We start from the raw sequence: 22169 nt of genomic DNA, 5'->3' as shown, positions 1-22169 counted from the left end.
TATTAATTACAAAACTAGCTAATGACGAAAAGTGACAATTTTAACGGTTTTTTTTTCTTGTTTTGTCTTGTTTTAACACAGATGCGGAGCAGAAATTATGGAGAAGGTTCCCGCATCACGTCCCTTCATGTCCTCACAAAGACACCCGCCTTTTACTTTATGATATGTAACAAAAGGCGAAGGCGAGAACCCAACTCACATCATCATCATCATCATCATCAACATCAGTGAAAGTACAGTCCACCAGGATGGTAAAACATCACAATCACTTGATCTCTGTGTTTTAATAAACGATATAAAACTCATGCATTTATCATTAGTCACCTCATTTCCCTTTTTTACTAAACATGCCATAAATACAACTAGATTAACATGGAATTGATTATCGATTTTCGATTCCTAAATATACGTTTATTGTCTATTTATTCTTATATTTCAGAGGAAATATTACACTCTTGATACATGTAGTAAAAAGATGGGAACAATACTTCTGACAAACGATTGTTTCTATAGAGTAATTGTTCTTTACTTTTGCATGAATGTTAAAAAACAACGGATACTAAATTTTCTGAAGAAATGATATCAAATCATTTGCATTTGGATTATTTGTTTTAAGATGTTAAATAATATACAATACCGAAAAATAATATTCACAAAAACACAATGCCATAATGATCATACTTTTCATAACAAAACTTAATTAAAATATTTTGTTTACAATATGTTACAATATTGAATATACCAGCGTCCTTAACTAACGTCGCAAATGAATGTTATAAAAACATGAACAAGATAAATATTTAAACTTACATTTCTTCGTATTTAAAATCAGATCATGTTTACAATAAAAATTATACATGTTTTGTGCAAAATTAATTATGAGGTAAAGCGCGTTATGGTAATACTGTAGGGTCTTAATTACTCTCCCTAGATTAAACGAATAATACATGTACACCCCCTCCCCCTTAACATATACACAATTAGATAACACAGTTTTAAGGTTTGATATAATTGAGCTTCATGTTTTCGACATCTCTCCGGAAACTAACTCCTGATAATTTAAAATAAATTCGAGGTTGTGGTAATAACTTCATATAGTGCATTCGAATCGCTGACGAGTTGCAAACCGTTACTCTCATCATTTATTTTTCATTTTTTGTGTGTGTTATCTTCTCAGAAAGGAGGTACATATAATAAAAAACACGTTTCTTCTTGAAAATAGACAAGGCAGCCCAGGATTTATTTTTGGTAAGGCTCCAATGGCAGCAATTAAAATAATGCTCCCTGAAATAACTTGCTGCAATAAAAGCGCGTGTGATGAAAATATTTCAGATCGTTTCAAGCCAGTCATTTGGCAATCTATATCCAATTCGTTGAAAGGTGAAAGGCGTCGTTGATACCGAAACACCAGAGACAATTGCTTCAGCTTTATTTCGTCTAGGATATAGGGTTAGGGTTGCAATAGGGTTTACGTTAGGTTTAGGACAGGGTATAGCGTTAAATCCAGGGTTGACGTTGGTGTGTGGAATTTACAGCGTAGCAATTGTCGCCTGAGCAAATGTCATGGAACCCGTTGCACATGTATGCATATACCCACATACTTTGAATAAATAGCAAAGAAATAGGTACATGTATAATCGGCATACTACAATCATCAAATAAAAAAAAACATAATAACATATGTTTGGGAATTAAATTAATTTACCATGTTAACATGCTTAACAGTGAATGATGGATTAAAAGTCTTTTGATTCTTAACCTAGATAGTATGAAATCAGAAGAAAATTATGAATGTACCCTTTCTTCTGGCTACTTGGCGCAGTCACATTTTCCCTCTGTTAATTTTTTTTTTATGGTTATCTAATGAAATTCACTATTTTATCTGAAAAAAAAATGATCTGTAAGTATCCTATTTAATAAATGTTCAAGGACAGATTACGCTTAATTTGATGACCGTGGTGCCTTCTTCGAATGAACTTCGAAGGACATCTCTGAATCAAGATACTGAAATATTCTATTGTTTTTTTTTCGATTCATCGCATTTCTAATTTCAAACAACTGCCAAAGGATGAATGAATACATCCGAGATGGATGTCTAAATATTCAGAAGTTCAGAGCACGTTTCTGAGCACCATGGTGTAATCTAATTGGAGTGTTCTTCTATGACGTGGATAGATTAGGCCAACTGCTATCCCAGTCCTTTTGAAATGGATTCCACTTTTTAAATGGAGAAAATATGTTCCCGTCCAAACCTTCTTGGACCCGTTTTATGAAACGAAATAGTGATTATCCTTGGCAACTGTTATACGCTGCATAAATCCTTGCTTCTGATTGGTTCAAGCCAAATCAGTCAGTGGAAATCACTGACAATATGTTTCGTGAAACACTCCCCTGGAGTTTATTGCTGACCACAACTACGGAAATCCAAAGAAAGGATCAGCGGTGAGGTAGAAGCAATCCATCGGTGAGCTTTCCGGTGTAAAATCCCTTTCCTGACCCTCGAATCCAGCAGGTCCAGCTTTCATACATACAACCGTTGTATCCGGCACACTTCCGACGCATCTGTGGTGTTATGTTTTCAAAAGGAAGAATGAAAAAGTCTATTATAAATACCGCAGTATCGATTTGAAAATTGTAGTCAAATATTCAATTTACACTTTCAGAAGTCTGGAAATTAAGAGAATGGGAAATCGGGGAAAAATAAAGCAGGGGGCAGCGGCGAAATGAGAAAAAAAAAAGAGTGCTCAACATGGCGTGTAAAACACCCTTTCTTCAAAGTCCCAAGAGAGTGAAATGTGCGAGTATTTTTTTTACCAGTTTAAAATGAAAATTTGATTTTGTGGTAGGTTTTGATACAATACTTCCTCGTAAAATAACACTATCTTTGCCTTTCTTTTTCCCACATTCTCTATTGATCGTAGAGCTTTTTGAGTGGCATGGGTCGAAGACACCCCTTGTACGTCAGCGAAGAAGACGTCGTTAGGAAGTAAGGGAAGACTAATCTCAAAACGAAATAAATTAAAACAACCCGACTTTGAACCCCCAAAAGCCCAGAAAATGAGAAGTGGGAGGTGGCATAATTGGCAGAGAGGAGGGTACGAAAAGTAAGAAGATAAAGCTAATTAGAAAAAAAATAAATAGATGAAGAAGATAATAAAAATCAGGTACCAAACAAAAATTTAAAAAAGAAGAAAAACATAATGGTAATGATAGTGCACTCTTTTGTAGTACTCTTCCTGAGGTAATGTTTGTGCAAGTTACCAAAAATAAATCAGAAATGCGACACACACAAAACGACCAACCAGGAAAGGATTATAGTCACTAGCGTACCTACGGGGTGGGGGGGGGGGGCAGAGGGGCAGTCTGTCCCCCTGACGAGCCACAACCCATGCAAAGGACGTATCACTGCCCCCCTGACGAGCTTGAAAATCCTTTTTTGCCCCCCCTGACGAGCTTGAAGACCTTTATTGCCCCCCCTGACGAGCTTGAAGCTTGTCAAATTTTTTTTCTGGTACGAAATCCTTCATTTGTGATTTTATTATTTTTTTTTTTTTTGCTTGTCAAATTTTTTGGCGGATGGTTTTGCCCCCCCCCCCCTGTGAAAAATCCTAGGTACGCCACTGATTATAGTAATTTCCATCGTTACATTATGAACAATAAAAAACGCATTATCTATGCGATCATTGTGATTGTATCCACCCATTGACCATGATAACCTTTCCGGCATGTTGATGATTCATGCAGTGGTTCTCCTGCATGTATACATTGTATCGGGTAACAATTATTGCAACAAAAAATCTACTGAAACTGAATGAAAGTGTTTCATTAAAACACCGGATAATGATATCCTTTGCATGGGTTTATTTATATCTATACTTTTGTTGATTCGCAGCAGTATTCAGCTGCCATAACCCCCTTCACACACACACACACACACACATACACACACTTACGCACACCAGGATTCTTATGGGGCACCAGATTGTGGGGTACTTTTGTAAGTTTCAGCAATAGCCTGTGGAATCCCTCACAAACACACACACACACACGCTGTAAGCTCCTACGTGAACGGCGAACACCATCCATATATAATTAGTCACTCGGAAGACGTATTTTGGTTTAGTGATTTGGGAACAGTGAAGTGATTCTTGATATGTCTTGTATTCCTAATTTTATTCGTAACTTGATAACATACCGAGACAAAAGGGGTACCGTTTCAAGTAAATAGTTTTGCCTTCGCAAACTGCAGCATTGCAGAGCATGCAAATGGAAGGTACGTTCCTTACTTTAGCCTACGTTAAAGTTTAAGAACCCAATATAGGTATCACAGGCCTAAATACTTTCCCATAGACTCGTATGTTAAGGTGGCACTTTAAAAAAAAAAAAAAAAATAAGGAGGAAATTCGAGGGTTGAATGTTTACTACCAGTGGATGGGATATACGTCTGATATTCCATATCTCACCAGAAAAGGGTACCTCGACCGGCTCATTTTAAAAATAAATCGGCATTTATGAAGACTACACCTGCCAGGATCAAATATTCACTACTAATTTGGCGCAAATATTCACTACTGAATGATACGCGCCGTATAATCTAAAACAACGACAACAACAAATTCATCGCTTGACAGAGTAAAATGGCCCTAATTCTTCCGCCAGTAAAAACAATAGTTCCAAAGTGGTGATATATCTTTCAAACTTGAAAAAAGGGAAGTTTAGTCAGTACCCTCCCTAGAATCAGTGATATATTGTCAGACATATTCATTCATTTTTGTCAATCAGCGATATCAATTTTAAAAATTGAGATTGGGTTGGCTCGAATAAATATCTTTTGCCTGCCAGTTGTAATTAGGCCCGTAACACCAATAGCCTTCTTCATACCTGCAATAGTCATCTCGTCCATCTTCGTCTTCGTCTTTCATATACCAAGTATTGGAATAGCCTGGGTCAAACCATTCTTCGGAGGGGTTGGGAGATGTGTATGCTAATAGGTCATCTTCCATCGAACCAGCCAGTAAGCAGGACATGAATGGTTTCCCATCAGTTCTTACTATTCTATGAAAAAGAAGAATTAATGCAAATTTCAGGGCATGCGAAGTCGAATAATGCTAACCGTAATGGATGTGGAATTAGTGATACTAGAGGTAATGATGATATTGATGATGGTGATGACGATAATGCAAACATTATTGTGCTTAAAATTATTAATCAAAAGGAACTAATGCCTTTTTTTAGTTTGAGAACCATGTTTATATTCGTAATAATAAATTGACGTTTGAATTTCTTAAATTAATTTTTGTTTACATGACTGAACGACACAAAATAAGAGACTGTATATCGAAATGTTGAAACAAAAACGAAATATAGGAAAATAAAACTATGTATTCCATCTGTCGAAGCCTTTGACTGGAGTAATATTGCATGTAAGACAAAAAAAATGCGTAATGAAATAAGTTGCAATTACCACCATAATTATAAAGTCGATAACAACAGCGACAATTAATAATAATAGTTAAAATAATTTAGGTAAATGTTTTATTCTCCAGTTTAGAGTGATGAAAGGTCTCTGACAGAAAATTGGCTAGATTTTTGTTTATTTATTTTATATGTATTCAAGGTATTTTGTCTATTACACAAGATTGCAGAACTAAGAGGAAGCGACTGAACCTAGGAAGCTCTTTCAGTTTGATAACTGCAAAAATACAAAACAAGTTTCGAAGATACATGATATAAGAGATGATGATGTATACATGAGTTATCAAACGACGGTACCCATTGTTTATAATCACATGCCCAATACCTGCAGAAGTCGTTGGCCGCTCCTTGTCCCTGTACGTCAACCCAACCCCTGAAGAACGACGTCATTCCCCGATCTTCGATGACGTAGGACCGCTCTAAAACTGTATTGTTACCTCTCCATTGTGGACAGATTGAGGGCGTAGTACCGTTTACTGTTGGTGTTGTGGCATTTGACATAGATGCATTCTGCGGCTTGGCCGGTATGGTAATATTAGTTTCTTTTGGAAGAGAAAAGAAAAGAAAGACACATAAACGCTGCGTCTTGAAATAAAAAAAATAAAATAACAATCACGTTTCCAATTACGTTTGGTTTTGGGCATTTAGATACAAGCGGCGATTGCCGATAAAAGAAATTAATAAAATTATATACTGAAATTATAAGAAACGGCATGTATAAATGCACTCGCTCGCAAAATCATCAGGTATCGCATTTCCTTTACACACACCTAAAACTGCAAAACTACACGCAACTTCGTAATCACATTATGTTTCGTACCTGATGCCGTGGTGTAATTTATCATCATTGTGACGTTGTGTGACGTGTCATTCATGAAGTACGGTGTAGGTTGGGATGTTACGTTATAAACCATTGTGACGTTTTGTGTTGGAGTCGTAGTGACGTTGTACATCATTGTGGCATTGTACACCATTGTCTCGTTGGTCGCTACCGTTAAATTTGGAGTCGTTGACTGATTTAACGTGCCATTGCTTTCAGATGGTGATGACGTTGGCATCCCTGATTCGAAAGAAGAAATGAAAGAGGATATTCTGCATGTGTTTTTATTTTGAAAAGGCCTGAGGAACAGCTCCATAAAATCTATGAAGTAGATTCAAATGTTCATAAATAAAGAAAGATTCAGGATATGGACGTTTTGAAGAAAAAAAAAGTAAGCTATTTTGGTCAAATAGTTTTAACATCCATTTGTTTTATTATCTCAATTGACATTATTTTTCATATCATTCATACAAATCGATTAGAATGATTAATACCCCAAAAATAAAATATAATTACAATGTTGACATATTATTTGTATAAAAATAATGTGTATATTGCAAATATTACCAGACGATCTTGTCAGTTCCATTTATCTTATTTTGAGAATACAAAAACGAAAAAAAAAATCAACTAGATTGCTACTCTCTCTCTCTCTCTCTCTCTGGCTTACATTGAATCTATTTGTTTAACAGTTTGAGGGTTAAAATTGAAAAATAATACGTACCAACTAGTTGGACGGAAATCGTTTTCTCTTGATTTTTGAACCAACAGATATACTCGCCAACCCATGATGAATTCAATGATGTTATCGTCAACATAGATGTAAAGGTGCCAACATTGGTGGTGTATACATCCTTGATGGTATTTTCTATTCCTATTGATGACGAAAAACACGGACAATGGGAAAAAAGATAGGGCCTATTATTGTAATAATAACAATAATAATAAAATAGGTATATTGACCTAGGGTAGCCACTTCAGTTTCGATCGAAAATTGTTCTACCAGCATGACCAGCGGGCCCTGCTATTATTATTATTACCCCGGTTTTAGCTGAGCTGCCTAGGCGCTCAAGCATTCAAGGATCTTTTTCCTACCGGGTACCTATTCACCTCACCTGGGTTGAGTGCAGCACAATGTGGATAAGTTTCTTGCTGACGGAAATCACGCCATGGCTGGGATTCGAACCCACGACCCTCTTTTTCAAAGTCAGAAGACTAATCCACTGGGCCACAGCGCTCCACTGTCGTGAACGTTCTCTCATTATGGTGTTTTATTTCATTTTATTTAGTATAATTATGGATAAAAGTATACAGTGCGTCCCAGAAAAAAAAGGAAACCCGTTTTCAGAGACAAATTTTACAATCATAAAATATGTCGGGGTTTTTTTCTGGGACGCACTGTATACAGAGAGGAGGGGGGAGGTGTTAGAGATGGAGGGAGGAGAAAATAGAGATGGAGAGAGAGAGGGGGGTATATTATAATCAGAGAAATACGTATACTTGTATAAGTCCAGAGGGTGTAGCTGAAGAGAGGTTTAAGGAAATAAGGAAGTTTATTGAATATAAGGAAACAGAAAGACTGGGTGCAATAAAATGATATAGACAATCATGGGGGGAGAAGTAGTGGAGAGAGTCAGAGAGTCATGCGTGTGTGCATGTGTGTGTATGTTTGTCTGTGAATGGTGATGTGCGTGTGTACGTATGACGGTATGTTCGTGAGAGAGTTAGGGAATGAAGGCAACAAACTGGAAAAGGTGAGGAAGATTGAGAACAAGAAATTATCAGTTTGTCTAAGAGCAGAGAGCCTATAAACCTTTATTCCATTGTAGCTTAAGATGCATGTCAAGTCAAGAATGAAAAGAAAAAGCCGATCCATTTATATTTCCGAATTGTAAGAGTGCAGAACCACTATTTATTTGGGGTAAGTCAAATTTAACTCCATCTTTATTAATTTTGAACATATCTTTTTTTTAATCTATGTTTTTGTTGGTTTGTTTGATCAACATGACATCATCAATTATTACAATGATGATAATAATAATAACAGAAAAGATAGTGTAAGTAACAATCGATGTAAAATCATAAACAAGGAACATTAATAAGGAACGTACCGTCTTCAGTGATTTCTCTGCCGTTAGGATCGTGCCACTGCGGTCGAGAGCAGTTCTCACAGCTGGCGGAGCAGAAAGCGGTGATATTTGAACCCTCGTCTCTGATCACGTGACCTTTTCCGGCAACAACAGGCCACAGTGAGATCTCAACTTCTGTTATCAGGCGGTGATTAGTGGAATATAATGGGATATTATTATTCATTATTACTTTATTTATTCTAGTATTATTATAAGAACTTTTGTCACCTTATATGAGGCCTGTAACTGAAAACAGGTAATTTTCGCAATCAGGACGCAGACGTGTTCTATAACGCAGATAGTATTTGTTGTCAAAATCCAATGACAAAAAAGTTAGCCTTTGTCGAAAATCGGTGAATCAAAGCAGTAGCGTTCCCAAGAGGAGCATTTAATGAAAGACTTGTCGGACAGTTTATCCGACGCGTCCCGTTTTATTCGACAATTACCATAATAACAATGGTTCTTAGCCAATCAAATTCCGGAAAAGTTGTCAGATCTGACAACTTATCGGACAAAAATATGAATGATAAGCTCCCCCGGTCTCTGGGAAAATGGCATTACTTTGGACAAAAAAAAACCCTCTATGATTTGGTTTTCAGTTTCAAAGAAATAGGTACGTTGTAAAAGGTGTCTGCGTAGAGATTGGGAAAAGATGCTATTCATACGAATCGCATTTGCGCATCCACGAACAAAAATGTTCTGACGAGGAAAAACTGGTAATACATATAAGTCAATGGCCACAATACTAGCACTTTCCCGTCGAAATTTCTTTGACAACATTTACGACTTGCTTATGTGTCGATTTTCCTTTTGCGAACATTGGCGTGGCGGGGAGGGGGGGGGGTGCTCATCTTTCTTATGTTTTTCTTTACATAAACCACCACTTTTTAATACAGTGGTAGCCCTGTTGGGCGGCCCCCAGCCCCCTTGATCCACCACTGAACAGCAAGTTGAAAACGATCGTGTATTAAATCGATTTAATCATTTTTTTTTTTCGTTGTCGTAGAAAATGCATCGTAGAAAATACAATATAACATAATGCATGAAGATAAAAATGAGTAATTAAGTTGACCAATCACACATTTGCAAACGGTTAACAGATTGCGGGTGAGACAGGTGGGGGCAGCGCCAGTTGTAGGTGTAGTGAAGCTCATTTACACACCATTACTATAACAAGTTGCATTGTCGTCGAATATTGACGGGAAATTGCTGCAGTTGAGGTATCCCATTTCACTGAAAACGTCCGCTGTCGGGTCGGCGCTGCACGAATCTACGACACGTTGACAGAGTTCACGGCAAGGTAGCAAATATCCTAAAAAAGAAACAGAACAGTTATTTCAATCATCCAAGTGCAATGAGTCAAACAAATTCTCAATAAATTTGGTGAAGAAAATAAGAGCAACTTTTCCTGAGGATAGGCAGTGAATGAATAAGAAATGAGGGGTGGATGAAATTGATAAATTGAAAATTAAAACCACTTGTTTTGTAGTCACACACTTGCAAAATGTTTTGATATTTCATTTTATATATTTTGTGTTATTTATTTATCATTTACAATAAATTGTCTTGATACCTTACCATGTGAACCACATGGTAAGGTATCAAGACAATTTATTTTCGCATAAGAATATTGCAATATGGGATAATAAAAAACGTGATTTTCTTAGATCTATCTTTTTTTTGCAAACTCTTCTGAAGAGCTCATTTGCAAAAATTGTCAGATCCTATTTTCATAAATTCATTTTTTTCTCAGTGTATAGATTTTTTGTCGCTCTGATTATACAAAAGAAAAGTTGAAATTCCCATTGAAACGTAAATATAAAAATGCCAAGAAAAAAAAATCCCCATTTATAGGCCATGACGACTGGTAGTTTTCTTTTAAACCCAAGTTTATGTTTACATGATAGGGTTGTATATCATGTCAATTTATTTTCGCCTAGGAAAATTGCAATATGGGAGAATAAAAACAAACTATAATATTCCTAGAATGGTTATAAAGTGGATCTTAGCGCTTTTGCAATCAAGCTCTTTAAATATTACTACTAGTTCCAATGATAATGAAGGTAATAATATTAATAAGGATAACGAAAAACTAATAACTGGTTGAGCTTTGTAATGTCGATTTTTAATTTAAAAAATAGTCTCAAAGGAAAAAATATGAATTACGAAAGTCAGGGAACTGTGAACATCAAGGTAGAAACCTATTTCTTAATAGTTATTGTTGTTGATTTTGTACTTGTTTTTGCTTTTGTAATTTACCTGGTCCATGCGGTCCCATCTTTACACAGGGCGGTGCATAAACCGTGCACAAGAATTGTCTCATAAAATCAGCGCACTTGGTATCCATGGTTCTCAGTATCTTCTCAACCGGTGCAATGAGGCCAGCAGCAGCGGCCTGGGAGGGGAAGGCCGTTCCGGTCGAATACTGAACGTGGCGGTAATGCACGTTACTGCACAGGCTACGAAATGTTGAAAATGTAATCTCTTCACAGTGAGCTGTAGTAAGATACATAAGAAAGGTTTTCAGATAAAATTTCAAAATCACAATGTTGATAAAAAGGACAAAATGGCTGAGTTAAATACTTACAAGTTACTTTCTACATTCCTTAGATTTAAATAGATTGTACCGATCCAGAGTTGGATTTTCAATCCACTAGATTTTCAATCTACTAGATTTATAATTAATTTTGTTACGATTTCTTTTGGATTGGTCCCCGACCACAATTTTTTTAGATTGACCTTCAACCGACGGAATTTCGAGAATAATAAAATAATAATGTATTATTGATATATAAAAGAGAGGGAAATGACTAAGATAAAGACGGGGCAGATTTCGCCTTCTAAAATAATATGACCAAAAAAAAAAGAAGAATGAAAAAGGGAAGAAAGAGAACGTATACTTTTAAGAATATAGATATCAATAATTGATTTATTGTTAAGCTTTATCAACAAATTCAAATTTTAAAAAAGGCCCCTTATCACGCTACTGAGAAAATGTATACAATATATACAAAATGATAAAAGATAGTAAATAATTCAATGAATTATAAAATATCAATTAATCAGTTGGAAATATTGCAGGCGACTGTCTTACATTGTGAGCCTCGTGTTATGTCCGATTTTATGTTGATATATATATTTATATCAATGATATTTACTCCTTTGTGAAGACAAACATTGTAAATGAGCACATGTTAAAGGAAAATGAAACCCTTGAAACCAGCTGAAACCATATCAAAGAGAAAAATCAAAGAAACATATTGTTGAAAGTTTGAGGAAGATTGAATGAATAATAAGAAAGTTATGAGCATTTGAATATTGAGATCACTAATGCCATGTAGATCCTCCCATTGGCAATGCAACCAGGATCTGTGATGTCACACATGTACAACTCCCTCATTACTTTAGTACTTATTTCACTTATATTCTCACTTTTATAGAGTCTATCACAAAGTGAGGTGTTCTCTTTATGAGAGGACAAGTAAAGAGGTTTCACAAAATTATATCATTGATGAATCGTTTGTCATATGATTAGAATGAGCAAAAAGAGATGTTTTGGGGTATATTTTCAGTGTCCAAAAGGGGAGAGTTGTTCATCTGTGACATCATAGATCTTGGTCGCATTGCCAATGGGAGGATCTCCATAGCATTAGTGATCTCGACATTCAAATGCTCATAACTCTTCTATTGCTAGTCCTATTTTACTCAAACTTTTGTTGATCTTATTCTTTGATTTTTCTGCTTTCACAAAAGCTAACTTGCTCCAAGAGTTTCATTCGCCTTTAAGGGCAAAGCAATGTAACCATAGACTGCCCCATTCCATGAATATTTTAGTAATATTATTTATTAAAATCATTCAGTTGAATATCACACAAGTAATAGTACATCAAGAAAAACACTGATTACAAAGTCAAATATTCATAATACCAAAATTGTACAAAAAATACACAATATAACATTCAAATCATCTAGAACGAACTTTATATAAATTATGTACTTAGTCTGAAGAAAAAATTACAGATATAACAAACATTAATTTATAGCGACGCAAGGAATGAAATGAAACTGAATGAGTATTAAAGTAACATACACCCTCCCACCACAATCGCCCCCCCCCCCCACACATCCCATCCAAGCCCAGCAAGCGCGGCCTCCCTCCCCTAAACCCCAGCCTACCCTCCCCTTCTATCTGCATTCTGTAATGCATTTTAGTTGATAAAACACGATATCTTCTTTACACAAATACAATGGTGCACGGGTTTAATTTAAAAAAGTGTACCTGAAATCAAAAGGTCGGGATGTTTCTACTCTCGCAATGTGACGTCATCAGTTGATCTGTTTAGCAGGTATACGGGCTGTGATTTCAATCGTTACTTTTTTTGTTGTTAAACGTCAATGATAGAATAATAATAGGATCATCTGCGTGTTTATATTTCAAACAATCCCTGCGTGGTCCTCGCGCTTTCAACTGTTAATCAGTGGAGGGAGGGCACGGGGTTTTGGCACGCCACTTTCAGAAAAAAAATGTAAAGAAGATAAGATAAGAATAGGTAAGAATATAAAATGCCATTGAGAACTTTAATCGGTCGAGTTACCACACTAGCTTTAAAAAATACATGAAAGTTGGTAAAATATTAGCAACCGTTCCGGAGACGATTTTCTTTTGTCACATCTCTTGATAATGGGTTTGAATCGGTTTTGAGTTATGTACTTAATGAAAATAACACAAAGTAAACAATTAAAAGCTGTAATAACAATACTTAAACAAAACGGATGGATCCTCTATTTGGTGCCTTTAATAATAATATTATGTTTTGTTTTTCCTCGGGGTCCGAAATGGGTAGTCATTATTGGGGCAGACTGTTCTTGTATCAAATGCTTCCAAGCTGCTTAAACTTGCACTTGCCCCAGGCACAATATTCACTATATGCACCTTTGTACATGAATACATTTACTACAGAGAGAAAACAAAACAAAATTAAACACACCATGAAATAAATTCAAGGCAAAAATCGTTTTTCTGGTGCTCGGAATTCCGCTATTAGAGACAGATAACCTGAAAAGATGTCCGTACCTAATACTATTAGCCTAGTTTACAGTCTCGGTTGATTTATCGTAACGGAGTAAGCGTAATACTCGAGACAAGAAAAGCGAAGTACTCTGCGTATGGCTACGTAAATCACTAGAATTCCGTTGTTAGAGACAGATACCCTTGATTGATTTCCGCGTCTTTTCCATTAGCGTAGTTTTTAGTTTTCGTCTTAATGTGTAACAATACAACCAAGCAACATAATCCACTGTGGACATTGGGATGTATATTGTTTGAACAAGAGTTATACGAAGCACCGTGGTATGTTCCAATGAAGGCTACCAGAATATGTTTTTACATAATCTACCACTTCTTTAATGTAAGTCAGACCATCAAGTGAGAAACTGACCGACTCGTGGGCACTTGTATTATGATGAAACCCAAAACACATGCTTGATTATATTCATGCAGAGACATTGACAGAGAGAGGTCGGCCAACCCAGTTTTAATAGGCTACCATCATGGTGCAAATCAGTTCGTTTGGGGTTTGCCTAACAAAGCATCGTATGCCTTGTTGGTAACATGGCACATAAACCGGGTTGGCCGAACCATGTCAAATAATTCTGTATTTATGATGACGACATCGCCCTCTGTATGTCAAGAAATCCTCTAAACGTTCCTTGGACTTATTATTGGTTTGGGCTTCATTTTCACTGAGTCGAGAAAATATGTAGGTCACTATGAGAAGGCAAAACAAAAATTGTCTTACTGTGTTAATGACCGACGCATTTGATTACTGTTAACGAAAATGTCGAACGTAAGATATTAAAATGGGTACTATATCTAATGCCTAAAGGAAAATTTCATAGATATAAAAAAAAAGAATGCGAGCAATCTTTCATATTATATATGCATTGAGATAAAGAGTTTGTTCATCGTATTCAATGATTTACAAATCCCTGATGATATACATGTATATATATAAAACATTGAGATAGAAACGAATAGGATGGAAAGGAAATATATCTTTTTTATGCAGGATCTTAGTATTTGAACTAGTTTCGTCTTTGGATGTTACAGCTCAAGTATGAAATATAAAAATGTATGCAATTTGTATTAAAACAACCACACTGTAACTCTCAAAGATTTGAAATAAATTCAAAACGGGTGTGAATAGCAACAAGCCCATCGGATTTTCTTTTCACCCCAGTCCAACGGATTCCAATTTATTGATACTCATGTACATGTATTACCACCTTATCCCCGTGGTAGGAATATCTTCAATCTTTATTTGAAATCCAAATGGTTTATTTTGAAAATCAAAATGGTTGACATGTATGAACAAACATTTGTGATTTTGATTGAAAGCCAGTTTGGGTTTGAGTCACGATGTGACATCGAATGTCCACTATTTGAAGCAGCTACGAATGTAATAAGATCCTGGAGATAGGCAGGTAAGCAGCGCCGTCTATCTAGAAATATTCTATTCAGAGGCACACAAGAAAACTACAATTAATATGGTAATTGATAAAGGTATAAAAGATACATATTCAGCATAATTTCTAATGGTATGTATAGTATAGCGTTAGGAAAATTGGTATTGATTCTTACGGTGAATGTAGGGTTCCATGCGGGCATCCTGATAAGCACCTGTGTCAGTTTCATTGAAGGCTCGGATCAAGACAGTGTACGCATCATCAGAGTTCAAATGAAGTTGTATCTGGTCTTGACCATAAACCGTCCTCACACCGCCGTCATCACCGTGGTCGTTGTAGTACACGACCTCGAAGCCGTCGACTTCGGGAATCAGGCTTGGTTTAGGTTCCCTGATCAGCACCCAGCCGTCGTTCGATGCAGATCGCTCCAGGGTGAAAATAACAGAAGGAACACGGGACTCATCCGACGTGGGTCTGACGGCAATGGTGGTTGTGTTAGTGGCTGGGGTGGTAGTATTGGTGATATGGGAGGTATTGTTTGGCATCGTAATATTAGATGTAACATTTTTCATGCTAATAGTAGTGGTGGGTGTTGTAGGACTGGTGGTGGTCATGGTGGTGGTGGTACTTTCTTGCTCTCGGTAATTGCTGAGATCTAAAAACAAAAACAAAAGTTCAAATCGTACAAATATATTATAACAGCTATAATCGACGATAAAGTGTATGTGCAGCGATATCTTGAGCTTATCTGTCAATTTGTTTTTTTCTTTATCATGGGATCATAGCCATTAAATACATCGTAAGAACATCTTACGACCTCCGCATGGTATTTGTACGGCATTATCCCGGGCTTTGCACGACTAAAAACCCGACTAATTGTACAGTGAGCGAATGTAGAATTGAGAATGCTCTCAGTTTTAAAGAGAGAGAGAGAGAGAGAGACGGATACAGAGCGAAATAAAGGATGGCTTTATGAACATAATTGACCTATACCTACCGTTCAGACATCGCCTCTCCTGTCTTTTGGAAGGGTAGTTTCTGCATTGCAAGACTTCCTCTGACCTGAATCCCAAACGCTTCATCTGTCCCTTGCACTTCTGGTTGATGATCTTCCTGCAGGTGTCCCTGCACGGCGGCATCCTCTCCCCATTCTCATGGTCACACGGTGGGTGGTAGGCACCGCAGATCAGAGCAAGAAGGTCCCGGGAGCACCCGGTATCAACTAGAGGCATCAGGTGATCTACTGCATCCGCGATCCCGCTCTGAGGGACAAACAAACCGAATATGTCACTCAAGGAGATGTTGCGGAAGCCGAGTCTCCTGCATGCATCCACCTCGCTTTGCTGGCAGAGCTCCCGATCCGACGGGTAGGGACCCCCTGCAGAAGTCACTATGAATACCTGAAATAAAACTGGATATGTAAGACACAAACATTATGCATTTATACGTGGGCACTCTGATTTTTTTTTTTTTTTTGGGGGGGGTTATTTCTAAAACATTTCTCAACCTTTATAAATGACATTCGAAATTTCATTTCTGAAATATAATTCAATTCACTTTATTGACGTTCTAATTAAAAAAAAATATATATTTATCTCATTCATGAGAATGAAAGACCTACGAGCAAAAGCAAAAGGCCTTTAACACGTTGATCAAACATCTAGAATAAACATAATAAATATTGCAAAACTAATAAAAATAAATGAGAACAAATATATTAAACATGTACATTCAGAGTCACATAATTATACAAGGAACTTAATATTACAAACTTAAAATGTGTAATTTATTATAACGTTTAGGACAATTTGGGGTTCGGAATCTATTTTAAGAATACAACTTAGAGGGTTTTTTAAATAAAAAAATTGAATCAAAGCAATTATCATTATTATTTACACGGTTTTATTTATCAAGGGTAACCCCGTCAGGAAACTAACTACTGTTTTCATTGAGAGCCCAGCCCAAAAAATAATATATTAAACAAAAAATGGATTTAGGAGTTCAAAAATTTCAAAAATGAATTTATCAAGACTACCGGTTTGCAGGTATGAATGCATGTTTATACACACAGGCATACATAAATGTATATGTGTGTAGAACAAATGTTCACATGACATTATTTATTGTGCATGTCCATATATACCAGTAAGTGTGATAAACTGGAACGAAGACATTCAATAAATTTGACGTCAGGTTCCTGTCTTGTATTTCCAAAATGGTGGTACTTTCTTTTCAAGAAAGTTATTGAATTGAATTGAATTTATTAGAACGTCACTGGCATTCGCCAATATTTTGTTCAAAACAAGAAGTACAAAATAATACAAAACAAATAGGAATATAAGCAGATAAATAAAAACAAAAAAGCATTTCGTAAAAAAAACAAAAAAAAACTTATGTCTACTTATAAATCGTAAATGCAAGTAAGGGGTCGAAAGGGGTTATTGTAAGGAGGATTTATCATGATGATTTCCATAAAAAATAGGTACTTAATTCTCACTGAAGTTCTGATCTATATCAATAGCGTATAAAAAAATAATATTTATTTTTATACATGCATCGAAATTTGTTTCCTTGGTCACAATTATAAAAATGTGTTCTTAGTAGGTTGCAATGGTCACACTTAAATGTATGTTCAGATAACTACCATATATATAAATATATATATATACAGTGTATATGTTAAATTATACATGTACATCAGCTTTGGCAACTCTTTTATTTAAATATTTTGTGAAAGAAATGGATAAAGAGAACAAAGGCAGGCGTAGCTTAAATCAAGGTTCCCCAGAGCTATCTACCCTTTGGAAAAATTGGGGATGCCGAAAAAATGTCTCTGCCGGGAATCGAACCCGGGCCCCCAGCTTTGAACGCAGGTGCCTTAACCACCAGACCACAGAAACGGGTTAGTGGCTAGGGCGACCCCGATCCGGTTGACTGTCAGATAGACAGATTTTCGACACGATACCAATTATAATTTCCTTTGTCGGGTTTAGGTGGGTTTTGAACAATGACAAGCCTCCATGCCTCAGCCGGCAGAGACATTTTTTCGGCATCACCAATTTTTCCAAAGGGTAGATAGCTCTGGGGAACCTTGATTTATACTACGCCTACCATTGTTCTCTTCATCAATTTCTTTCACAATATATATATATCTATATATATATATATATATATATATATATATATATATATATATATGGGGCGAGTTCCGATGACCTGAAAGGGGAAGAATATACAACCGAAAGAGGGTCGTTGATACCTGGTTTTGAAACTTTGTCAGGGTAGGATTAGTGAAAATGTAAAGGGGTCAAACATTACAATGGTTTGATTGCCAAGACAAACAGTATTTGTGTTTACATAAACGTTGAATGCCTGAGTAACGCTTTCAATGTAAATGCACTTTTGGGAGTGGAGAGCTTCAATATATGCATTATTTTATTGTAAACGTGTCAATCATGTACTTTTTCCCCATCATCACTGAAGTTTTGAAGTACCGAGGGCTACAGTGTCATTTAAGTGGTATATTTCAAATTCAATACTTCTCCTTTCAATATTTACAGTCTAAGAAAGAGATCTCCTAAAATATAAGCTAATCTCAAAGTCATATGAACTGCACATCGATAGCATAGGAAAAAGATGATTAGAACACAATGGCCCGTATTCTGAAGTCGGGTTTAATTTAAGCTCAGGTTTAAAATTGTGGTTTAAGTATGGGAAGCCAAAAGTATCAAAATTTGTATTAAGTTGTATGTTTCTTATGTTTACTGTGCTCTTTCCTGATTCATCGATGGTGAAGACAATAATCTTTTCATATTTCCTAGACAATTATGAATGATTTGAGAGCCAAATGAGCTGAAGTATGATATATCTACTGTTAGTGATTTATGTAACAATTGGCTGTCCATACTTAAACCACAACTTTAAACCTGAGTCTAAGTTAAACCTGACTTCAGAATACGGGCCAATGAAGCCATGGCAGACAAGCTGCGGTTGCTGCGGCTCATCTCACAAAGCAATTTTTCACATCTAACTGAGTGGATCATCCAAATATCTTCGTGTTGTCCCCCTTTTTAACAAACCCAGTTAATTGTTATTTTAGGTATGTTAAAGCCAATTATCAAGTCTTGGCCAATTTGATGACTAAAATATTCGACAATATTGAAATGAGGTAAATCATTTTTTTTATACAAGATACAATATATTTATTTTGTCTTCGCAAACATTATTACAAAGAAATGTGTTTTCCACTGGTGTAATATACATTAGACATGCATGAACAAAATCAAACAAAGAAACAAAAAAGTTACACAGGTATGAAGCAAATACAACAAAACATTTGCAAAATTTGAGTCATCCAGAATACTTATCATAATTATTAGCATTCAAATATTGTTATACTTATTATTGACATTATTATTATTATTATTCTCATTATTATTGTTGCCATCATCATCACTACTATTGCTTTTATATGACTCTTATCATTATCATGAAACTTATAACATAATTTACTTACCAAGACCAGAATTTAATTCAGGTATTTACAAAAAATTGCCATCAGACCTTTTTCCATTAATGGTAGGATCTTTAACGACTAAAATTTGTTTCTAAATTATTATTAAAAATAATTGCATGAGCTGCTTTTTGACAAAAGTATTTATTATAACCTTATAATAGAGGACGTTCAGGTTGTACAAGTTACCGGTGAATATAATTTCTACTAATCAAAAAGGATCTACGGTTATAACGAGATATAATACAACTAACCACACAAAATACGAATATTGATTTATTTTTTTAGATTGCGTGCCAGATCATTTCAATTGAAAAGTAATCACCAGCAAATTAAATAAGATCAATGAGACCCCACGACCAATTAAACTGCGATTTACGGAACTGTCTTAAGGCATTATTTCCGAAACAGGAATACCATCTGCCAACAAGAAGTTGATGATTTATTTCACACGCGTTGGCATTTCATAGTGAAATTATAAAGGCGTAGGTTTTTTTACATTTGTCTGAATACATTATTTAGCAGTGTTTGGCAAAGATGGTACTATGCCCATGACAGTATATATACAGTGCTTCCCACAAAAAACAAAACCGAGATTTAGCGATGATTTATCATAACTTAATCATAAATACAATGGACAAATGACCTACCAATGTAAAGCTTAGAATCTTCTCTTTCATCTGATATTACTTATATTATTTCTCATTTACGCATGAGTGAGCAAAAATAATTTGAAGAAAGGATACCAAAAACTCATTTGGCGGGGGGTATCTGAATTTCAAAAAGAAAATCACATACCTAAAAAGTTCAATATCTGCTCTTTTATTTGATACCTTAATCACAGAAAATGGTCAAGAAGTAAAAAAAGTTATGTTCCCTCGAAACAATGCTTGTATTTCCATAATTTCATTAAATAAACGTGTTTTCACCGGCTTCCCACAGAAGCTATCGCACGGTTAACAAAAGACTTAATGCATGGCTGATCGTCAACAAAACGGAGTGTCGTGTGAGTTTGAACGCTAGCCTGTAAAACCTCTTCATTTTATGAAATTATTGAAATTCGAGCCTTATTTCAAATAAACAGAACTTTGTTATTTCTTGACCATTTTCTGTAATTGAGGTATCAAATTAAAGAGCAGATATTGACCTTTTTAAAACTGTGGTTTTCCTTTTGAAACCCAGATACAGCCCGCCAAGTGAATTTTTGGTATCCCCTCTTCAAATTGTTTTTGCTCACTCATGCGCGAATGAGAAATAATCTAAGTAATTTCAGATGAAAGAGGAGATTCTAAGCTTTACAATGGTAGGTCAATTGTTTATTTTATTTGTGATTAAGTTATGATACATCATCGATAAATCTCGGTTTCGTTTTTTGTGGGACGCACTGTATATAACAGTTATTGCCTGGTTTGTCGTTTTAATAAATAACATTTCAAATGCCCTCCGAAACTCTATTTTTTTCCCTCTGGACAATATTTACCCTCGGCTGCGCGCTTCGGTTAAAATATAATCCTTCGGGAAAAACACAACTCCGTCGAGGAAATGAAATGTTCAATTCAAACTCTAGGTAGGCAATATTTGTATATTATTCTTGTTGTTTAGATGATATATGTATTGAAATAATGAGATTGAAACTGCATGACCCATCCGCCCCCAACAAAAAAGGGAATGAATGAATGAAATAAAGAAATGGTAAATAACATACAATAAAATAAAGCAAAATGTTTTAATAATACTTACCAGATGCCCAAATTAAACATGATACAATACAAGCGCTGACTTTATTATGCTTTGTCATCCTTACGTTCTGCTATGCATCCGATTTTCAGAAGACGTCGATCACGAATAAAACCAGAGACGATTACAGCTTTTCGTTTTGCCAGGTTAATGGAAGAAGCTAATCGATGTACCAACAAAATGTATATTTAATATAAAATCAACATTATGGACTATAAAACCAAATGAACGAAATTTCTCGTAATATATTTTGATAGATACTACACTTCCACACCACTTGTATGGTGAATATCATATAGATAGTAGCCTTGTTGAGGTGCCAAAATAAATCTCTGTTGGCAGGAAAGGATACATTGAACTTGGTGTATTAGTTAAATCTGCTTTCGATTACTTTCGAACTCTGGTTGAGGCCAGATCGGATGAGAACCCAAAGTTTGTATCGGTTGGTTGGCTTGAAGGGATATTTACTATTGCCTGGTAGGAAAACAATTGTAGGTTGTATTCGGAGGTCAAAAGCAACGAGGACAAGGACTTCATACGGGTCTCACTCCACTAATACCGGACGGAATCGAGTCCTGGTGAGGTATTAGGGGCGTTCATTGACAGTGGAAATTGAAATTTCTACCGGGATCTAAACTTCATTATATTTGTACAGTTCACACACATCGAAAATCGCAATCAAAGAGAGAGAGAGAGAGAGAGAGAATAAAAAGCTTCAAAAGTAGATTTCAGGAGTTGGATCGCCACCTGTTCACTAATGCATGTAGGATAAATCCCCTGCCACGCACACACACACACACACACACACACACACAAATTATTCAATACATTTTCAAACACACGGCACGAAATTTCTTGAAAAAAATATGTCCATAAATGCTAACAAGCGACTATCCCCCCCCCTTTTTTTTTTATTCTCAATTAAAAAATTAATGTTCAGATTTCTTTTTATGCCGTGCGTGAACGCTCTATATCCACGATTATTTTCAGTAAACTTGGCTCTATGCGATACTTTGTCCAAAAAAGTCAA

General features: G+C 35.8%; 1 protein-coding gene across 1 annotated transcript; it reads right to left on the bottom strand.

The window, feature by feature from the left end:
* Positions 1 to 266: 266 nt before the first annotated feature.
* On the bottom strand, positions 267 to 21594 carry LOC129266143 (uncharacterized). Its single transcript, XM_054903986.2, has 11 exons — positions 21143 to 21594; positions 15887 to 16300; positions 15065 to 15544; positions 10684 to 10920; positions 9587 to 9736; positions 8407 to 8559; positions 7020 to 7169; positions 6296 to 6535; positions 5801 to 6017; positions 4882 to 5055; positions 267 to 2562 (listed from the first exon to the last, which is right to left on the bottom strand). Exons 1-11 carry the CDS (start codon positions 21198 to 21200, stop codon positions 2415 to 2417), a joined length of 2421 nt encoding a protein of 806 aa, XP_054759961.2. The 5' UTR covers positions 21201 to 21594; the 3' UTR covers positions 267 to 2414.
* Positions 21595 to 22169: the final 575 nt, after the last annotated feature.

Source organism: Lytechinus pictus, chromosome 8 (genome assembly GCF_037042905.1).
Source record: "Lytechinus pictus isolate F3 Inbred chromosome 8, Lp3.0, whole genome shotgun sequence".
NCBI classification, from domain to species: domain Eukaryota; kingdom Metazoa; phylum Echinodermata; class Echinoidea; order Temnopleuroida; family Toxopneustidae; genus Lytechinus; species Lytechinus pictus.
Note: the sequence above shows the minus strand (reverse complement) of the source record. Positions and strands in the feature narration are given on the sequence as shown.